This window comes from Zophobas morio, unplaced genomic scaffold, assembly GCF_036711695.1.
Source record: "Zophobas morio isolate AGI-343-1 ecotype UQ-CSIRO unplaced genomic scaffold, CSIRO_AGI_Zmor_V1 ptg000008l, whole genome shotgun sequence".
Taxonomy (NCBI): Eukaryota; Metazoa; Arthropoda; class Insecta; order Coleoptera; family Tenebrionidae; genus Zophobas; species Zophobas morio.
In genome coordinates this window covers 3,985,311-4,008,376 of record NW_026972113.1, presented here as the reverse complement: position 1 = coordinate 4,008,376, position 23,066 = coordinate 3,985,311, and the positions used below count along the sequence as shown (strand labels likewise).

Here is a 23,066-nt window from a genome sequence, read left to right as displayed (position 1 = left end):
ACTCTCTTTGATTCTCCCATTTATCACTCTCTCTCTCATTCTCCCATTTGTCACACTCTCTCATTCTCCCATTTATCACTCTCTCACATTCTCCCATTTATCACTCTCTCTCATTCTCCCATTTATCACTCTCTCTCATTCTCCCATTTATCACTCTCTCTCATTCTCCCATTTATCACCCTCTTTCATTCTCCCATTTATTTATTTTTCGTAAGATGTAGTAAATTTTTCGATTTCACGATTTTTCAGTTATTCGATTTTCCTGGTTTTCCATTTTTCGATTTTAAATTTAAATTTTTTTGATTTTTTGATGCCGCATTTCTCAATTTTTACAGTTTTTGATTCTTCAGTTTTTTGAAATTTCAATTTTTCAATATTCTAAATTTTATAGGTTTCTCAATATTTTTTTCTGCGGATTCTTCAATTTCTTTATTCTTCAGTTTTTCGATTCCTTCATTTTTCCATTTTTCAGATTTTTCATTTTTGGCGTTTCTAAGTTTCTCCCATTTGTCACTCTCTCTCATTCTCCAATTTATCACTCTCTTTGTTTCCCCCATTTATCACTCTCTCTCATTCTCCCATTTATCACGGTCTCTCATTCTCCCATTTACCACTCTTTCTCTCATTCTCCCATTTATCACTCTTTTCTGCGAATTTTTCAATTTCTTGATTCTTCAGTTTTTCGATTCCTTAATTTTTCCATTTTTCAGATTTTTCATTTTTGACGTTTCTAAGTTTCTTCCATTGGTCACTCTCTCTCATTCTCCCATTTATCACTCTGTCTCATTCCCCTGTTTATCACTCTCTCTCATTCTCCCATTTCTCACTCCCTCTCATTCTCCCATTTATTACTCTTTCTCTCATTCTCCCGTTTATCACTGTCTCTCATTCTCCCGTTTATCACATTCTCTCATTATGCAATTTATCACTCTCTCATTCTTCCATTTATCGCTTTCTCCTTCATTCTCCCATTTATCACTCTCTCTCATTCTCCCATTTATCATTCTCTCTCATTCTCCCATTTATCACTCTCTCAATTCTCCCATTTATCACTTTCTTTCATTCTCCCATTTATTTATTTTTCGTAAAATGTAGTAAAATTTTCGATTTCTCGATTTTTTCAATTATTCGATTTACCTGGTTTTCCATTTTTCGACTTTAAATTTAAAATTTTTTGATTTTTTGATACCGCATTTCTCGATTTTTACAGTTTTTGATTCTTCAGTTTTTTGATATTACAATTTTTCAATATTCTAAATTTTATAGGTTTCTCAATGATTTTTTCTGCGGATTTTTCAATTTCTTGATTCTTCAGTTTTTCGATTCCTTAATTTTTCCATTTTTCAGATTTTTCATTTTTGGCGTTTCTAAGTTTCTCCTATTTGTCACTCTCTCTCATTCTCCTATTTATCACTCTCTCTCATTCTCCCATTTATCACTCTCTCTCATTCTCCCATTTATCAGTCTCTCTCATTCTCCCATTTATTTATTTTTCTTAAGAGAGTAGTAGATTTCTCGATTTTTTCAATTATTCGATTTTCCTGGTTTTCCATTTTTCGACTTTAAATTTAAAATTTTTTGATTTTTTGATGCCGCATTTCTCGATTTTTACAGTTTTTGATTCTTCAGTTTTTTGACATTTCAATTTTTCAATATTCTAAATTTTATAGGTTTCTCAATGATTTTTTCTGCGGATTTTTCAATTTCTTGATTCTTCAGTTTTTCGATTCCTTAATTTTTCCATTTTTCAGATTTTTCATTTTTGGCGTTTCTAAGTTTCTCCCATTTGTCACTCTCTCTCAGTCGCCCATTTATCACTCTCTCTCATTCTTACATTTATCGCTCTCTCTCTTTCATTCTCCTATTTATCACTCCCTCTCATTCTTCCATTTATCACTCTCTCTCATTCTCCTATGTATCAGTTTCTCATTCTCCCATTTATCGCTTTCACTCTCATTCTCCCATTTATCACTCTTTCTCTCATTCTCCCATTTATAACTTTCTTTAATTCTCCCATTTATCACTCTCTCTCATTCTCCAATTTATCACTCTCTTTGATTCTCCCATTTATCACTCTCTCTCATTCTCCCATTTATCACTCTCTCTCATTCCTTTTTTGAAATTTGTCGAATTTTAAAATTTTCTATTTTCCATTTTTCAATTTATATTTTTCAGTTTCTCGATTTTTCATTTTTTTGATTCTTCAAATTTTTCGATATTTTTATTTAAAATTTTTTTTATTTTTCGGTTCCTCACTTTTTCCATTTTTCAAGTTTTTCATTTTTGGCTCTTCCAAATTTTTGATTTGTCAACTTTTCAAGTTTCCGATTACTCAATTTTTCGACTTTTCTATGTTTGATTTTCCCATTTCTCGACTTTTCCAGGTTTGGATTTTTCAATTTTTCAATTCTTCAATTTTTCGATTACTATTTTTAAATTTTTGGTCTTTCCATTTTTCGATTTTAAATTTTAAAATATTTGAATTTTTTGATGTTTCAGTTTCCCGATTATCCAATTTTTTCATTGATTTTTTTTATTCTTCGATTTTTCGATTCTTCACTTTTTCCATTTTTCAATTTTTTCATATTTGGCATTTCCAATTTTTTGATCTGTCGATTTTTCAATTTTTGACTTTTTAGCGAGAATATTTGAATTTCGATCCACTTCGCCCAAGCTCGGCTAACTTCGACTACGATCGATTCACATGACTTTCGAGCATGCGCAGAACCAAGTGACCAGAACCCCCACAATATAACCACTGGCGTGCGTTAATTGAGCATTACCATACAGAAAAAATGATCCGTTTGTAACTATAAAACGCAATTAATAACGATGAATCGGTGAAAAATTAGCGAAAACCCGCCTTGACACACATTTTCGGTCTTTCGTTTAGTTATAGGTTCCGTTTTGTTATTACCATCATCTGTAACTAATTATTATTTGTATCATTTTCATCATCCAACATATGGTTACTTTCTCCTCCGAAAAATTTTTAATAGACTTTAATCACGCGTAAATTATATGGTTACGCATTTTACGCACATTTTTTGTGACGTTAAGCACCCACTTTGGTTCGCCAAAGTGAAATCTTGCGCGATATTTTTAAGGAAAATCACTGCGATCACATTAATCCGAGTTGAATATTCATCAAGTAAAAAAGAAAGAGAAATGTCACGTGCGAGCAGTGGGATACAATGTGCTGAAAGGTCAGTGTTGTTGCTAAAACGTGACAAGTTTCAGTAGCCACAAATATTTTAATAAGAATCGTAAAACTATAATTTTTTACAAGACAACCAATTAAAGTAATTTATACCTAATAAACTCTCAAAACTGGGCTCGAAACATAATTTCGCATTATTAGAGATTTGTGAATGTAGCAATAGCGATTATTGTAAAAGTACCTCGAGGTAAAATCGTCTTTCTAATTGTTTTATTTCATGAATGGAGATGATTTATGCGCCGGGATGCTCTAAATTTATTTTTTTGAGAGCAGCCTTGGGGTGGACCGGCTCCCAAATAAACGACATTTCGACCATTCTGTGTCATTAAATCTGTGCTGGCTGTAATTTAAAGAAGACTATGCACCAAGGAGTTATTTATGCGGATTCAGCGATGCATATCTAAGTTTTATTAGTGAAATGATTTATTGAATAAAAATAGATGATTATGGGGAGATAGTGGCCGAAGAAAAATACTGGATCAACTTCGCTCCACAAAAGGCATTCGTGTAAATAATAAACAGGTACTGACAGCACATTCATTATCAATTACTATATCTGTCTTATCGGGAGCCTGCTTTTCGATCGGCTGAACTTTCCGTTACGATGGAGGTAAAACGGATATTTAACTATTGGCTAGCCTGGACTGACTCGGGTGGTGAGATTATACGGTCCGTAGACCACCTGAAGGCATTTTTGCTAAACCGCTTCAAAAAATTACTCGCGAAGTTTTGCTGAAGCGTTTCGCACAACCGAAGAAAAACCAAGGCTCGTAAAAGCCGCGTTTAAAAATCCCCGCATCTTGCATGGCTATTAATATATTTTTATTTTCCATTTTCAATAACTGCGGTAGCAATAAATAGATGAGAAATGTCCTAGTTCGACTTTTACGCCCGTAATTAAACAACATCTACTCGTGTCATCAAACCTAAAACAGACTTTCATGTAATGGCCTCGTCTAATAAAACAATTTTTCGATAAAATCCGTCGATCGAGAGAAACTTGTCAAGATCATTGCACTTGAAATACCACCACGAGTTGCTCCCAAAACGACCACCATAAATATCCGAAGCAAAAAACGCCGCACCCGCCGTTTTATTACTCGTTGCATATTGATTGATGTTCGTCAAGAATTCTTAAAATTTTACATTCGTGTACCGCTATTTCGCGATTTTTTCGTCATTGTGTGACCGCCTCGTTAAAGATAACAAATTGCTTTTGCGGCTAATTGGATTTGGATCGACATTCCCCGGTTTTTTGGAAAAATATTTTAATTGGAGATTTTAGTTCCGATTAATTAACCGCGAAATTGGCGAATAAATTCGCGTTGGAAACAAAGAAAACAGTTAATTGGAGCTGTTAACCTCAAAAATCGTAAATTAATAACAACTCCAACAAAGAAAGCCCGGGTTATGACTTTTCCCCTCTCGGTCGCTCGTCATTGTTTCAGCGCTCCAATCCAGATTTTTATCGCTTCGAACAGTTAAGCAAGTTCTTAAAATAGCAAACGAAGATTTGTTTGGATTAGAGTTCAAGATCAATCGAACAATAAATGATCCGTTTTGATTATTGCTTTAAGCATGTTGATTACGGCGGAAAAAGTACTTGTCATCCTACGTCGGCTTGGTCGCTGATAGAATCAATATACACCTGCATGAAATAACAGTTACGGAAAAGCTAAATTAGATTAAACGAGCCGTCAGCTGGCGGTTGACGATTGGCGCAAATTGGGTCACGTGGATGTTGGGGACCTCCGTGGTTGCGAATTTCTTCGATTTCTTCAAGCGTTATCTAATCTTCGGCGTAAATTGAAACCGGAAGAAAGTTTTGTTATTAGTGTTGAAAATGACCAATTTTTTTTCAAAAACACCAAAGCTCCTCAAGATTTTGCCAAAATTTTTGAAAACAAAACAAAAAGCCCCCCAAAGTTCTTTCAATTTTTTTTCAAAAACACGAAAGCTGCTCAAGATTTTTCCAAATTATTTTAAAGATAAAACACCAAAAACCACAAAGTTTCTTTTAAAATTTTCAAAAAGAAGGTACCTAGGATTTTAAGGTTCTTTCAATTTTTTTCAGAGTAGTTCTAAAACAAAACACATCTTAAAAAAAAACAGTAGGACTTCAAGACAAAAAAGCCAAAACACGTAGGATTCTTTTAAAATCTTTAAAAAGAAGACTCCCAGGATCTCAAGATTCTATCGATTTTTTTCAAAAACAAATGATCAAGGATCCCAAAATTTGTTGAAATTTTTCCCAAAACAGAAACAGAGGACTTAGTAGTCCCTAAGATCATTTCATATTACAAAAAAACCAGAAAGCCTCAATATTTTTTCATATTAATTCCAAAGCGAAACACCAGGAATCCCCAAGATTTTTCCTTTTTTTTTCAAAAGCACTAAACCCCTCAAGATCTTTCCAAATTATTTCAAAGATAAAACACCAAAGACCCCAAAGATTCTTTTAAAATCTTTAAAAAGAAGAATTCCAAGATCTCAAGATTCTCTCACTTTCTTTCAAAAACAAAAGGATCTCCAAGATTCGTTGAAATCCTTTCAAAAATAAAAGCAGAAGACCAGGAGTCCCTAAGATCATTTCATATAAAAAAAACCGCAGACTCTCAAGATCTTTTCACATTAATTCCAAAACGAAACACTAGGGACCCCCAAGATTCTACCTTTTTTTTTTCAAAAACTAAACACAAGATCTACCTAAACTTTTTTGGAAATCTTCAAAAAAAAAGACAGCAAGGATCTCAAGATTTTTCCAAATTCTTTGAAAATCTTCAAAAAAAGAGACACCAAGAATGTCAAGATTTTTCAAAATTCTTTCGAAATACCAAGCCCCCCCAAAATTCTTCCAATTTTTTTTCTTTCAAAAACACTAAAGCTCCTCAAGGTTTTTCCAAATTATTTCAAAGATAAAACACAAAGATCTCAAAGTTTTTTTTTAATGTTCAAAAAGAAGGTACCTAGGATTTTAAGGTTCTTTCAATTTTTTCAAAGTAGTTCTAAAACAAAATACATCATAAAAACAAGCACTAGGATCTTCAAGACAAAAACCCAAAACACGTAGGATTCTTTTAAAATCTTTAAAAAGAAGACTCCCAAGATCTCAAATTTTTATCGATTTTTTCAAAAACAAAAGATCAAGGATCTCCAAGATTCGTTAAAATTCTTACAAAAACAGAAACAGAGCACTTAGAAGTCCCTAAGATCATTTCATATTACAAAAAGAACAGAAACCCTCAATATTTTTTCATATTAATGCCAAAGCGAATCACCAGGAATCCCCAAGATTCTTCCTCTTTTTTTTCAAAAACTAAATACAGAAGCTACACAAAATTCTTTGAAAATCCTGAAAAAAAAACATCAAGAATCTCAAGATTTTTCCAAATTCTTTCAAAACAAAACAAAAAGCCTCCCAAAATTCTTCCAATTTTTTTTTCAAAAGCACTAAACCCCTCAAGATCTTTCCAAATTATTTCAAAGATAAAACACCAAAGACCCCAAAGATTCTTTTAAAATCTTCAAAAAGAAGGTACCAAGGACTTTAAGGTTCTTTCAGTTTCTTTTTGAGAGTAGTTCCAAAAAAAAAACATCTTAAAAACAAAGACACCAAGGTCTTCAAGACAAAAAACCCAAAATATGTAGGATTCTTTTAAAATCTTTAAAAAGAAGAATCCCAAGATCTCAAAATTCTCTCAGTTTCTTTCAAAAAACAAAGGGATCTCCAAGATTCGTTGAAGTCGTTTCAAAAATAAAAGCAGACAACCAGGAGTCCCTAAGATCATTTCATATTTAAAAAAAAAGCCGCAGACCCTCAAGATCTTTTCACATTAATTCCAAAACGAAACATTAGGGACCCCCAAGATTCTACCTTTTTTTTTCAAAAACTAAACCCAAGATCTACCTAAACTTTTTTGGAAATCTTCAAAAAAAAAGACAGCAAGGATCTCAAGATTTTTCCAAATTCTTTGAAAATCTTCAAAAAAAAAGACACCAAGGATGTCAAGATTTTTCAAAATTCTTTCGATATACAAAGCCCCCCCAAAATTCGTCTATTTTTTTTTTCTTTCAAAAACACTAAAGCGCCTCAAGGTTTTTCCAAATTATTTCAAAGATAAAACACAAAGATCTCAAAGTTTTTTTTTTAATGTTCAAAAAGAAGGTACCTAGGATTTTAAGGTTCTTTCAATTTTTTCAAAGTAGTTCTAAAACAAAATACATCTTAAAGACAAGCACTAGGATCTTCAAGACAAAAACCCAAAACACATAGGATTCTTTTAAAATCTTTAAAAAGAAGACTCCCAAGATCTCAAAATTTTATCGATTTTTTCAAAAACAAAAGATCAAGGATCTCCAAGATTCGTTGAAATTCTTCCAAAAACAGAAACAGAGTCCCTAAGATCATTTCATATTACAAAAAGAACAGAAACCCTCAATATTTTTTCATATTAATGCCAAAGCGAATCACCAGGAATCCCCAAGATTCTTCCTCTTTTTTTTCAAAAACTAAATACAGAAGCTAATCAAAATTCTTTGAAAATCCTCAAAAAAAAACATCAAGAATTTCAAGATTTTTCCAAATTCTTTCAAAACAAAACACAAAGCCTCCGAAAATTCTTTCAATTTTTTTTTTTTCAAAAACACGAAAGCTCCTCAAGATCTTTCCAAATTATTTCAAAGATAAAACACCAAAGATCCCAAAGATTCTTTAAAAATTTTCAAAAAGAGGTTCCAAGGACTTTAAGGTTCTTTCAGTTCTGTTTTTTTTTTAGAGTAGTTCCAAAAAAACATCTTAAAAACAAAGACACCAAGGTCTTCAAGACAAAAAACCCAAAACACGTAGGATTCTTTTAAAATCTTTAAGAAGAAGAATCTCAAGATCTCAAGATTCTCTCAGTTTCTTTCAAAAAACAAAAGGACCTCCAAGATTCGTTGAAATCCTTTCAAAAATAAAAGCAGAAGACCAGGAGTCCCTAAGATCATTTCATATTAAAAAAAAAAGCCGCAGACCGTCAAGATCTTTTCACATTAATTCCAAAACGAAACATTAGGGACCCCCAAGATTCTACCTTTTTTTTTCCAAAAACTAAACACAAGATCTACCTAAACTTTTTTGGAAATCTTCAAAAAAAAGACAGCAAGGATCTCAAGATTTTTCCAAATTTTTTGAAAATCTTCAAAAAAAGAGACACCAAGAATGTCAAGATTTTTCAAAATTCTTTCGAAATACAAAGCCCCCCCAAAATTCTTCCAATTTTTTTTCTTTCAAAAACACTAAAGCTCCTCAAGGTTTTTCCAAATTATTTCAAAGATAAAACACAAAGATCTCAAAGTTTTTTTAAATGTCCAAAAAGAAGGTACCTAGGATTTTAAGGTTCTTTCAATTTTTTCAAAGTAGTTCTAAAACAAAATACATCAGAAAAACAAGCACTAGGATCTTCAAGACAAAAACCCAAAACACGTAGGATTCTTTTAAAATCTTTAAAAAGAAGACTCCCAAAATCTCAAAATTTTATCGATTTTTTCAAAAACAAAAGATCAAGGATCTCCAAGATTCGTTGAAATTCTTCCAAAAACAGAAACAGAGTCCCTAAGATCATTTCTTATTACAAAAAGAACAGAAACCCTCAATATTTTCTCATATTAATGCCAAAGCGAATCACCAGGAATCCCCAAGATTCTTCCTCTTTTTTTTCAAAAACTAAATACAGGAGCTACCCAAAATTCTTTGAAAATCGTCAAAAAAAAAGACATCAAGTATCTCAAGATTTTTCCAAATTCTTTCAAAACAAAACACAAAGCCTCCCAAAATTCTTCCATTTTTTTTTTCAAAAACACTAAACCCTTCAAGATCTTTCCAAATTATTTCAAAGATAAAACACCAAAGACCCCAAAGATTCTTTAAAAATCTTCAAAAAGAAGGTTCCAAGGACTTTAAGGTTCTTTCAGTTTTGTTTTTTTTTTGAGAGTAGTTCCAAAAAAACATCTTATAAACAAAGACACCAAAAACCCAAAACACGTAGGATTCTTTTAAAATCTTTAAAAAGAAGACTCCCAAGATCTCAAGATTCTATCGATTTTTTTCAAAAACAAAAGATCGAGGATTCCAGGATTTGTTGAAATTTTTCCAAAAACAGAAACAGAGCACTTAGAAGTCCCTAAGATAATTTCATATTACAAAAAAACCAGAAAGCCTGAATATTTTTTCATATTAATTCCAAAGCGAAATACCAGGAATCCCCAAGATTCTTCTTTTTTTTTTTCAAAAACTAAATACAGGAGCTACCCAAAATTCTTTGAAAATCCTCAAAAAAAGACACCAAGGATCTCAAGATTTTTCCAAATTCTTTCAAAACAAAACACAAAGCCTCCCAAAATTCTTCCAATTTTTTTTCAAAAGCACTAAACCCCTCAAGATCTTTCCAAATTATTTCAAAGATAAAACACCAAAGACCTCAAAATTTCTTTTAAAATCTTCAAAAAGAAGGTACCTAGGATTCTAAGGTTCTTTCAGTTTTTTTGAGAGCACTTCCAAAAAAAAACTCTTAAAAACAAAGACACTAAGGTTTTCAAGTTAAAAAACCCAAAAAATGTAGGATTCTTTTAAAATATTTAAAAAGAAGACCTTCAAGATCTTAAGATTCTTTCAATTTCTTTCAAAAACAAAAGGTCAAGGATCTCCAAGATTCGTTGAAATTCTTCCAAAAACAGAAACAGAACACCAGGAGTTCCTAAGATCATATATTTTTCAAAAAAAAAAAAAAATCCAAAACAAAACATCAGGAACCCCCAAGATTCTTCCCTTTTTTTTTCAAAAAAATAAAAACAAAAGCTACCCAAAATTCCATGAAAATCTTCAAAAAAAGACACCCAAGATCTCAAAATTTTTCCTAATTCTTTCAAAACAAAACACAAAGCCCCTCAAAGTTCTTCCAATTTTTTTTATTCAAAAACACTAAACCCCTCAAGGTCTTTCCAAATTATTTCAAAGATAAAACACTAAAGATCCCAAAGATTCTTTTAAAATCTTCAAAAAGAAGGTACCAAGGACTCTAAGGTTCTTTCAGTTTTTTTGAGAGTACTTAAGAAAAAAACTATCTTAAAAACAAAGACACTAAGGTCTTCAAGACAAAACACCCAAAACATGTAGGATTCTTATAAAATATTTAAAAGGAAGACCTTCAAGATCTTGAGATTCTTTCAATTTCTTTCAAAAACAAAAAGTCAAGGATCTCCAAGATTCGTTGAAATTCTTCCAAAAACAGAAACAGAACATCAGGAGTTGCTAAGATCATATATTTTTTCAAAAAAAAAAAAATCCAAAACAAAACATCAGGAACCCCCAAGATTCTTCCTTTTTTTTTCAAAAAAATAAACACAAAAGCTACCCAAGATTCTTCGAAAATCTTCAAAAAAAGACACCAAGGATCTCAAGATTTTTCTAAATTCTTTCAAAAGAAAACACAAAGTCTCCCAAAGTTTTTCCATTTTTTTTTTCAAAAACTACACCAGAGCTCCCAAAATTCTACCATAAGATTTTTTTAAAATCTTTAATAACAAGATCCCAAGGATTCCAAAATTCTATCTATTCCTTTCAAAAACTAAACACCAAAACTCCATAACGCACCAAGTATCTCAAGATCCTTTCAAAACAAAACACCAAAGCCCCCAAAGTTCTTCCAGTTTTTTTTTTTCAAGATCACTAAAGTTCTTCAAGATTTTTCCAAATTATTTCAAAGATAAAACACCAAAGACTCCAAGATTCTTTTAAAATCTTCAAAAGGAACGTAGGTACCATGGACTCTGAAGTTCTTTCAATTTTTTTGAGAGTGGTTCTAAAACAAAACACATCTCAAAAACAAAGACACAGGTTCTTCAAGACAAAAAACCCAAAACACGTAGGATTCTTCTAAAATCTTTTAAAAGAAGGCTCCAAAGATCCCAAGATTCTTTCAATTTCTTTCAAAAACAAAAGATCAAGGATCCCCAAGATTCGTTGAAATTCTTCCAAAAACAGAAAGAGAACACCAAGAATCCCTAAGATCATATCATATTTTTTCAAAAAATTTAATTAATTCCAAAAAGGACACCAAGGATCTCAAGATTTTTCCAAATTCTCTCAAAACAAAACACAAAGGCTTCCAAAGTTCTTCCATTTTTTTTTTTTTCAAAAACGCCAAAGCTCCTCAAGATTTTTTCAAATTGTTCCAAAATAAAACACCAGTACCCCAAATATTCTTTTAAAATCTTCAAAAAAGATACAAAGGCCACCAAGGTTCTTTCAATTTTTTTCCAAGATTCTTTTTTTTTTCAAAAAGACAAAACATTTTAGAAATCCTTGAGATTCTTTTAGATTAACTTTCAAACATAACCAAAATTCGTCCATTTTTTTTTTAAACTAAACACCATAGTACCTCAAGATACTTTTATATAAAACGCCATGGCCCCTCCAGAATTTTTGATATTAATTCTAAAAGAAAACACTAAGAATTTTTTTTTCAAAAATTAAGCACCAGAGCTCTCCAAAATCCTTTCAAATTGTTTCAAAGACAAAAAACAAGGCCAAGATTGTTTCGAAATCTTTAAGAAAAGATATATATATATCAGAAGCTCCAAGATCCTTTCAGTTAGTTCTAAAACAAAACACCAGCGTTTCCCAAAATTCCGTTAATCTGTTTCTAAAAGAACAACTCAAACCTCCAAGATTATTTAAATTTTTTCCAAAAAGAAAGAGCTCAAAGATGCCAAGATTCTTCCAAAGCTTTTTTCAAAATGAAAAAAAAAAAACCAGGAGCCTCCAAGATTCTTTCAAATTCTTAAAAAAAGATACTGAGGTCAATAATTCTTCCAAATTTTTTCAAAGATAATTTCATCTTAAATTATAAAAAAAACTTCCCAATATTTAGTATATTTCTAAGATAAATTTTATTTTTTTTTTAAGTTTAGATTTCTAGGGCGCGTCCCGCAGGCCCCCGCTGTGGTCCCTCTGCTATTCCACAGATTTGCGCATACATATCACATCAAAGCGAAACGCCTCAGCGTCCTTCCAGAAACCTTAATTACGTCCTGGTGTCGACCACACCGATTTACCGAAACCGTAATAATTCTCCAGTCGGAAGTACCAACCATATGAACGTCAATTAGCTAATTGCGGCGTGGAAACGCGCATTTTATACAGCTTTTGACATCGCGTGCGCACAAATAAGGCAATAGGAAAGCGCGTAGGCACCGCATCTCCCGCAATTAATAATTTGAGAAGAAAAATCTTCCGGCTGATTCAGGTTGATCGCGGCGATATTAATTACCGCGGCCCGTGGTCGATTTATCGCGGGCTCTCATCGCCCGCGTGGGAGTGTTATCATTCGGAGAAATCGCGCTCCGCGGCGGCCAAAATCCGAGCGTACCACTGACAAAGACACGGACAAGAACAGGAGAAAGGTACTGCAACAGTACCATATTTCCGAACAATACGCTCGCCCGTGAAGACTCAATAAGCGGAAGGGCGATTTAAGAGCGCTGGGAAGCGCTGAGCGAGTCGTGGTATGCGCTGGGTAACGTACGGCGACATTTCTCGGATGTGGGTGACAGCGGTACGACCGTACCAGATCGCGGCGGCGACGGGCAAATTGAAAAGCAGACTCGCGCGGGACCGGCGTTCCACATGCACCCACTGTCGGACCTCTTCTGTCTTCTACAACATAGCAGCGTTTTTCTCCGGGCGTCTGGTGCTGGAAATTCGAGATGACGATGTGTTTTACGTGGCAACCGAAGATTTATCGCCCGTCTCCGCTTTCCTTTCTTGTTCTTTTTGTTTAAAAGGGATCCCAAAAGGGATTCTTGTGGTACATCTACTTGTTTTAAGGTGGCAAGTTTGAATTAGGCGCCATTTGTTGCACAAAATGCAACCAGCAAGCAGAAATTGGTGGAAATGGCCTAAATTTTATATGTATTGAAAAATTCTGTTTTTGAAGAAGTTGTCAAAAAATTTCCAAAATATCGAGGGACAGAGATCTCAAAATTTTAACGTGTTTTGGTACCGAGACAAGCTTTTAGAAATATTCGGTTTCAAAATTATTATTTTTTTAAGTTAGGAATTAATTATAGGAATTATAGAAAAATTGAGACCAAAACTAACTTCCATAGGTCGAAGAGTATGAAAAAGTGTCTGTAGTTAAGTTTCTAAAATGATCGAATATTTTCCAAAATTTTCATTCTGAAAAATTTTGCTTTTTGAAAATCGTCAAAGTATTCCCAAAAAATGATTTATATAGATTTCGACGTGTTGTTTTCAAAAATTCAGCGTATTTCTGGTTCATGGGCAAAATTTTATAAATATCTTGTTTGAAGCTCTTTTTTTTTAATTCAAAAATTTGCAATATACCAATTGAGGATTCTGGAAAAGTGGTAGGAATTATAGAAAAAATGAGACCGAAACTCACCTCTAGGACGAAATCTGTAGGAAAATATCTTTAGTTAACTTTCGAAATTGGTGGAAAATTGGCCTAAATTTTATATCTACTGAAAAATTTTGTTTCTGAAGAAGTTCTCAAAAATTCTCAAAATATTGAAGGATACAGATTTTGGTGTGTTGATTCCAAAAATATGCCGTGCTAAGGTATCGGGACAAGCTTTTAGAAATATTCGGTTTCAAAAATTTTTTTTTAAGTTCAAAAAATTGCAATATTCCAATGAGCGATTCTGGAAAACTGGTAAGAATTATAGAAAAATTGAGACCAAAACCAACTTCCATAGATCGAAGTTTATGAAAAAGTGTCTGTAGTTAAGTTTCTAAAATGATCGAATATTTTCCAAAATTTTCATACAGAAAAATTTTGCTTTTTGAAAATTGTCAAAGTATTCCCAAAAAAATGATTTATATAGATTTCGACGTGCTGTTTTCAAAAATACAGCGTATTTCTGGTTCATGGGCAAAGTTTTATAAACATTTTGTTTGAAGCTCTTTTTTTAATTCAAAAATTTGCAATATACCAATTGAGGATTCACGAAAAGTGGTAGGAGTTATAGAAAAAATGAGACCGAAACTCACCTCTAGGACGAAATCTGTAGGAAAATATCTTTAGTTAACTTTCGAAATTGGTGGAAAATTGGCCTAAATTTTATATCTATTGAAAAATTTTGTTTCTGAAGAAGTTCTCAAAAATTCCCAAAATATTGAAGGATACAGATTTTGATGTGTTGATTCCAAAAATATGCCGTGTTAAGATATCGGGCCAAACTTTTAGAAGTATTCGGTTTCAAAATTATTATTTTTTTAAGTTCAAAAAATTGCAATATTCCAATGGGCGATTCTGGAAAAATGGTAGGAATTATAGAAAAATTGAGACCAAAACCAACTTCCATAGGTCGAAGTTTATGAAAAAGTGTCTGTAGTTAAGTTTCTAAAATGATCGAATATTTTCCAAAACTTTCATACTCAAAAATTTTGCTTTTTGAAAATCGTCAAAGTATTGCCAAAAAAATGATTTATATAGATTTCGTCGTCCTGATTTCAAAAATACAGCGTATTTCTGCTTCATGGGCAAAATTTTATAAATATCTTGTTTGAAGCTCTTTTTTTTTTAATTCAAAAATTTGCAATACACCAATTGACGATTCTGGAAAAATGGTAAGAGTTATAGAAAAAATGAGACCGAAACTAACCTCTGCAGCACGAAATCTGTAAGAAAATATCTTTAATTAACTTTCGAAATTGGTGGAAAATTGGCCTAAATTTTATATGTATTGAAAAATTTTGTTTCTGAAGAAGTTCTCAAAAATTCCCAAAATATTGAAGGATACAGATTTTGATGTGTTGATTCCAAAAATATGCCGTGTTAAGGTATCGGGACAAACTTTTAGAAATATTCGGTTTCAAAAAATTTTTTTTTTAAAGTTAAAAAAAATTGCAATATTCCATAAAGCGATTCTGGAAAACTGGTAGGAATTATAGAAAAAATGACACCAAAACCAACTTCCATAGGTCGAAGTTTATGAAAAAGTGTCTGTAGTTAAGTTTCTAAAATGATCGAATATTTTCCAAAATTTTCATACTGAAAAATGTTGCTTTTTGAAAATCGTCGAAGTATTCCCAAAAAAAATGAGTCATATAGATTTCGACGTGCTAATTTCAAACATACAGCGTATTTCTGGTTCAGGAGCAAAATTTTATAAATATTTTGTTTAAAGCTCTTTTTTTTAATTCAAAAATTTGCAATACACCAATTGACGATTCTGGAAAAATGGTAGGAGTTATAGAAAAAATGAGACCGAAATTAACCTCTGTAGGACGAAATCAGTAAGAAAATATCTTTAGTTAACTTTCGAAATTGGTGGAAAATTGGCCTAAATTTTATATCTATTGAAAAATTTTGTTTCTAAAGATGTTCTCAAAAATTCCCAAAATATTGAAGGATACAGATTTTGATGTGTTGATTCCAAAAGTATGCCGTGCTAAGGTATCGGGACAAGCTTTTAGAAATATTCGGTTTCAAAAAATTTTTTTTTTTAAGTTCAAAAAATTACAATATTCCAATGAGCGATTCTGGAAAAATGGTAGGAATTGTAGAAAAACTGAGACCAAAACCAACTTCCATAGGTCGAAGTTTATGAAAAAGTGTCTATAGTTAAGTTTCTAAAATGATCGAATATTTTCCAAAATTTTCATACTGAAAAATTTTGCTTTTTGAAAATCGTCAAAATATTCCCAAAAAAATGAGTTATATAGATTTCGACGTGCTAATTTCAAAAATACAGCGTATTTCTGGTTCATGGGCAAAGTTTTATAAATATTTTGTTTGAAGCTCTTTTTTTTTAATTCAAAAATTTGCAATATACCAATTGACGATTTTGGAAAAATGGTAGGAGTTATAGAAAAAATGAGACCGAAACTAACCTCTGTAGGACGAAATCTGTAAGAAAATATCTTTAGTTAACTTTCGAAATTGGTGGAAAATTGGCCAAAATTTTATATCTATTGAAAAATTTTGATTCTGAAGAAATTCTCAAAAATTCCCAAAATATTGAAGGATACAGATTTTGATGTGTTGATTCCAAAAATATGCCGTGCTAAGGTATCAGGACAAACTTTTAGAAATATTCGGTTTCAAAAAAAAATTTTTTTAAGTTAAAAAAATTGCAATATTCCAATGAGCGATTCTGGAAAAATGGTAGGAATTATAGAAAAATTGATACCAAAACCAACTTCCATAGGTCGAAGTTTATGAAAAAGTGTCTGTAGTTAAGTTTCTGAAATGATTGAATATTTTCCAAAATTTTCATACTGAAAAATTTTGCTTTTTGAAAATCGTCAAAGTATTCCCAAAAAAATGAGTTATATAGATTTCGACGTGCTAATTTCAAAAATACAGCGTATTTCTGGTTCATGGGCAAAGTTTTATAAATATTTTGTTTGAAGCTCTTTTTTTTTAATTCAAAAATTTGCAATATTCCAATTGACGATTCTGGAAAAATGGTACGAGTTATAGAAAAAATGAGACCGAAACTAACCTCTGTAGGACGAAATCTATAAGACAATATGTTTAGTTAACTTTCGAAATTGGTGGAAAATTGGCCTAAATTTTATATCTACTGTAAAATTTTATTTCTGAAGAAGTTCTCAAAAATTCCAAAAATATTGAAGGATATAGATTTTGATGTGTTGATTCCAAAAATATGCCGTGCTAAGGTATCGGGACAAGCTTTTGGAAATATTCGGTTTCAAACAATTTTTTTTTTAGGTTCAAAAAATTGCAATATTCCATTAAGCGATTCTGGAAAAATGGTAGGAATTATAGAAAAATTGAGACCAAAACCAACTTCCATAGGTCGTAGTTTATGAAAAAGTGTCTGTAGTTAAGTTTCTAAAATGATCGAATATTTTCCAAAATTTTCATATTGAAAAATTTTGCTTTTTGAAAATCGTCAAAGTATTCCCAAAAAAATGATTTATATAGATTTCGACGTGTTGTTTTCAAAAATACAGCGTATTTCTGGTTCATGGGCAAAATTTTATAAATATTTTGTTTGAAGCTCTTTTTTTTTAATAAAACAATTTGCAATATTGAGGATTCTGGAAGTGGTAGTAGTTATTGAAAAAATGAGACCGAAACTCACCTCTAGGACGAAATCTGTAGGAAAATATCTTTAGTTAACTTTCGAAATTGATGGAAAATTTGCCTAAATTTTTTATCTATTGAAAAATTTTGTTTCTGAAAAAGTTCTCAAAAATTCCCAAAATATTGAAGGATACAGATTTTGATGTGTTGATTCCAAAAATATGCCGTGCTAAGGTATCGGGACAAACTTTTAGAAATATTCGCTTTCAAAAAAATTTTTTTTAAGTTCAAAAAATTGCAATATTCCAATAAGCGATTCTGGAAAAATGGTAAGAATTATAGAAAAATTCAGACCAAAACTAACTTCCATAGGTCGAAATTTATGAAAAAGTGTCTGTAGTTAAGTTTCTAAAGTGATCGAATATTTTCCAAAATTTTCATACTGAAAAATTTTGCTTTTTGAAAATCCTCAAAGTATTCCCAAAAAAAATGAGTTATATAGATTTCGACGTGCTGATTTCAAAAATACAGCGTATTTCAGGTTCATGGGCAAAATTTTATAAATATTTTGTTTGAAGCTCTTTTTTTTAATTCAAAAATTTGAAATATACCAATTGAGGATTCTGGAAAAGTGGTAGGAGTTATAGAAAAAATGAGACCGAAACTCACCTCTAGGACGAAATCTGTAAGAAAATATCTTTAGTTAACTATCGAAATTGGTGGAAAATTGGCCTAAATTTTATATCTACTGAAAAATTTTGTTTCTGAAGAAGTTCTCAAAAATTCCCAAAATATTGAAGGATACAGATTTTGATGTGTTGATTCCAAAAATATGCCGTGTTAAGGTATCGGGACAAACTTTTAGAAATATTCGGTTTCAAAAAAATTTTTTTTCAGTTCAAAAAATTGCAATATTCCATTAAGCGATTCTGGAAAAATGGTAGGAATTATAGAAAAATTGAGACCAAAACCAACTTCGACAGGTGGAAGTTTATGAAAAAGTGTCTGTAGTTAAGTTTCTAAAATGATCGAATATTTTCCAAAATTTTCATACTGAGAAATTTAGCTTTTTGAAAATCCTCAAAGTATTCCCAAAAAAATGAGTTATATAGATTTCGACGTGTTGTTTTCAAAAATACAACGTATTTCTGGTTCATGGGCAAAATTTTATAAATATTTTGTTTGAAGCTCTTTTTTTTTAATTCAAAAATTTGCAATATACCAATTGACGATTCTGGAAAAATGGTACGAGTTATAGAAAAAATGAGACCGAAACTAACCTCTGTAGGACGAAATCTGTAAGAAAATATGTTTAGTAAACTTTCGAAATTGGTGGAAAATTGGCCTAAATTTTATATCTACTGAAAAATTTTGTTTCTGAAGAAGTTCTCAAAAATTCCCAAAATATTGAAGGATACAGATGTTGAAGTGTTGATTCCAAAAATATGCCGTGTTAAGGTATCGGGACAAACTTTTAGAAATATTCGGTTTCAAAAAATTTTTTTTTAAGTTCAAAAAATTGCAATATTCCATTAAGCGATTCTGGAAAAATGGTAGGAATTATAGAAAAATTGAGACCAAAACCAACTTCCATAGGTCGTAGTTTATGAAAAAGTGTCTGTAGTTAAGTTTCTAAAATGATCGAATATTTTCCAAAATTTTCATATTGAAAAATTTTGCTTTTTGAAAATCGTCAAAGTATTCCCAAAAAAATGATTTATATAGATTTCGACGTGTTGTTTTCAAAAATACAGCGTATTTCTGGTTCATGGGCAAAATTTTATAAATATCTTGTTTGAAGCTCTTTTTTTTTAATTAAAAAATTTGCAATATACCAATTAAGGATTCTGGAAAAGTGGTAGAAGTTATAGAAAAAATGAGACCGAAATTAACCTCTGTAGGACGAAATCTGTAAGAAAATATCTTTAGTAAACTTTCGAAATTGGTGGAAAATTGGCCTAAATTTTATATCTACTGAAAAATTTTGTTTCTGAAGAAGTTCTCAAAAATTTCCAAAATATTGAAGGATACAGATTTTGATGTGTTGATTCCAAAAATATGCCGTGTTAAGGTATCGGGACAAACTTTTAGAAATATTCGGTTTCAAAAAATTTTTTTTTAAGTTCAAAAAATTGCAATATTCCATTAAGCGATTCTGGAAAAATGGTAGGAATTATAGAAAAATTGAGACCAAAACTAACTTCCATAGGTCGAAGTTTATGAAAAAGTGTCTGTAATTAAGTTTCTAAAATAATCGAATATTTTCCAAAAGTTTCATACTGAAAATTTTACGTTTTGAAAATCGTCAAAGTATTTCCAAAAAAATGAATTATAGATTTCGACGTGCTGATTTCAAAAATACAGCGTATTTCTGGTTCAAGGGCAAAATTTTATAAATATTTTGTTAAAAGCTCTTTTTTTAATTCAAAAATTTGCATTATACCAATTTACGATTCTGGAAAAATGGAGTTATAGAAAAAATGAGACCGAAACTCACCTCTAGGACGAAATCTGTAGGAAAATATCTTTAGTTAACTTTCGAAATTGATGGAAAATTTGCCTAAATTTTATATCTATTGAAAAATTTTGTTTCTGAAGAAGTTCTCAAAAATTCCCAAAATACCGAAGGATACAGATTTTGATGTGTTGATTCCAAAAATATGCCGTGCTAAGGTATCGGGACAAGCTTTTAGAAATATTCGGTTTCAAATTTTTTTTTTAAGTTAAAAAAATTGCAATATTCCAATGAGCGATTCTGGAAAAATGGTAGGAATTATCGAAAAATTGAGACCAAAACTAACTTCCATAGGTCGAAATTTATGAAAAAGTGTCTATAGTTAAGTTTCTAAAATGAAAGAATATTTTCTAAAATTTTCATACTGAAAAATTTTGCGTTTTGAAAATCGTCAGAGTATTCCAAAAAAATGAGTTATATAGATTTCGACGTGCTGATTTCAAAAATACAGCGTATTTCTGGTTCATGGGCAAAATTTTATAAATATTTTGTTTGAAACTCTTTTTTTTAATTCAAAAATTTGTAATATACCAATTGAGGATTCTGGAAAAGTGGTAGGAGTTATAGAAAAAATGAGACCGAAACTAACTTCATGAGGTCGAAATCTGTGAGAAAATATCTTTAGTTAAATTTAGAAATTGGCAGAAAATTGGCCTAAATTTTATAGCATTGAAAAATTCTATTTTTGAAGAAGTTGTCAAAAAACTTCCAAAATATCGAGGGACAGAGATCTCGATGTGTTGATTTCAAAAATGTAGCGTGTTATAGTACCGAGGTAAGCTTTTAGAAATTTTCGGTTTCAAAATTATTATTTTTTTAAGTTAAAAAAATTGCAATATTCCAATGGGCGATTCTGGAAAAATGGTATTAATTATAGAATGATTCAGGCCGAAACTAACTTCCATAGGTCGACATTTATGAAAAAGTGTCTGTAGTTAAGTCTCGGAAATGGTCGAATATTTTCCAAAATTTTGATTTTGAAAAATTCTGCTTTTTGAAAATTGTCAAAATATTCCCAAAAAAATCAGTTATATAGATTTGGACGTGCTGATTTCAAAAGCACAGCATATTTATGGTCCCGGGACAAAATTTTATAACTATTTTGTTTGAAGATCAATTTTTTTTAATTCAAAAATTTTCAATATACCAATAGACGATTCTGGAAACATGGTAGGAGTTATAGAAAAAATGACACCGAAACTAACCTCTATAGGTCAAAATCTGTAAGAAAATATCTTTCGTTAAGTTTAGAAATTGGTAGAATCGGCATAAATTTTATATGTATTGAAAAATTTTGTTTTTGAAGAAGTTGTCAAAAAATTTCCAAAATATCGAGAGACACAGATCTCGATGTGTTAATTTCTAAAACATAGAGTGTTGTCGTATCGGGACAAGCTTTTAGAAATATTCGGTTTCAAAATTATTATTTTTTTAAGTTCAAAAAATTGCAATATTTCAATGTGCGATTCTGGAAAAATGGTATTAGTTATAGAATAATTGAGGCCGAAACTAACTTCCATAGGTCGACATTTATGAAAAAATGTCTGCAGTTAAGTCTCGGAAATGGTCGAATTTTTTCCAAAATTTTGATGTTGAAAAATTCTGCTTTTTGAACATTATCAAAATATTCCCAAAAAAATCAGTTATATAGATTTCGACGTGCTAATTTCAAAAATACACCATATTTATGGTCCTGAGACAAAATGTTTTGTTTGAAGCTCTTTTTTTTTAATTCAAAAATTTGCAATATACCAATTGACGTTTCTGGAGAAATGATAGAAAAAATGAGACCGAAACTAACCTCTGTGGGTTGAAATCTGTAAGAATTAGTAACCTTATCACAAAATTTTACCGAATAAAATAAAAACCGGTATAGCTCCTCGAAGAATGGGTCCCATTGCGGATCCCTGCGGCCCGTCTCGCCCAGCCCGTTCCATTTCTCGCCCTGTCGAAAAGACATAAAGCGTTGATTTACGGCCGACCTGGCACACTTGGCTGTGCCCTCCCAACCCCGCATAATGGGCCGTGGGCCGCCAAATTACCATCGGGATCGCTCGCGTCAAATGAAAGTTCGCGTACTTTTACCGGCGAAACGGCGATAACCCGGGCAGGGTCAGATAGCGCCAATTAAATTCGCTAAGTCCGGCCCACGCGCGCAGAACCGGCTCGCCGTCCTCTTCCGCCGAGGCTGTCGTCTGGAAGAAAGTCCAAATGGCTGTCGCTTGTCATTGTTAATTTATTAAGCGACGAAAGTGAGCGTGGAGACCTCCGAATTTACAATTCGGTTTACTCTTGTTGCAGAAGAACGGCTGCTTGTACGAGCACATCCGATGGGGCGAGGCCTTCGTCATAGTGTACTCGGTCAGCGACAGGCACAGCTTCCACGAAGCCGGGGAGATCCTGGGGCAGCTGGCTAAGCTGAAGCTGCCGTCGTACTACACGAGTCTGCTGCTGGGGAACAAGCGGGACCTGGACCACTCTAGGTAGGTGTTGCCCTCTGGATGGGTTTCGCTTTATGGAATAAGGAACCTAAATTATGAATTTAATTTAAATGAGACGTGGATGTTATGCTGAGATACAAATGGGTGGGTTTTGGCCATTTATTTTGTATCATAATTTCGTCGTTACGATACCATCTGAGATTAACATATATGTAAATAAATGGTACTTTTCTTTACAGTAAATTCGTGTCTTTATCGGACACTGTTTTACCAAACACGCAACAGTTAATGATTCCGTTATTTTGTTAATCGTTTCAAATAAAACAGTTAGTAAATACGATATGTCTTTAGTAAAGATTCGAAAATGCGCGAAAATTGGGTTAAATTTTCAAATTGAAAAATTCTGCGTCTGAAAAAGTTGTCAAAAAATTACTAAAAAAATCAGGGGTGTAGATTTCGACGTGCTGATTCCAAAAATATAGCATGTTCATGGTCGGTTCGAAAATATTTTTTTCTTAGTTAAAAAAATTGTAATATCCCGTTGCGCAATTCTTAAAATTTGCTTAAATTTTCGTAGTGAGAAATTCTGCGTATAAAAAAGTTGTCAAAAGATTTCCAAAATATTCAGGGGCATAGATATGGACATGCTAATTGTTAAAAAATTCTTTCGATTGAAAAATTTTGATTTTGAAAAAATTATCAAAAAATTCCCAAAAAATGAGAGGTAGGGATTTCGATGTCCCGAGGCAAAATTTTAGAAATATTATCCGAAAATCTTTTTTTTTATTCAAAAAAATCGCAATATTCCAATGGGTGGATTCTGGAAAAATGGC

General features: G+C 31.8%; 1 protein-coding gene across 1 annotated transcript in view; it reads left to right on the top strand.

Annotated features, from left to right (window-relative positions):
• The window catches only part of LOC135125112 (ras-related and estrogen-regulated growth inhibitor-like), a 194,381-nt gene that overhangs the window by 160,615 nt on the left and 10,700 nt on the right, over nt 1-23,066 (top strand). Inside the window, exon 4 of the mRNA XM_064050461.1 lies at nt 22,094-22,275. Coding sequence (XP_063906531.1) covers nt 22,094-22,275 — 182 coding nt within the window. The remainder of the gene's footprint in view (nt 1-22,093; nt 22,276-23,066) is intronic.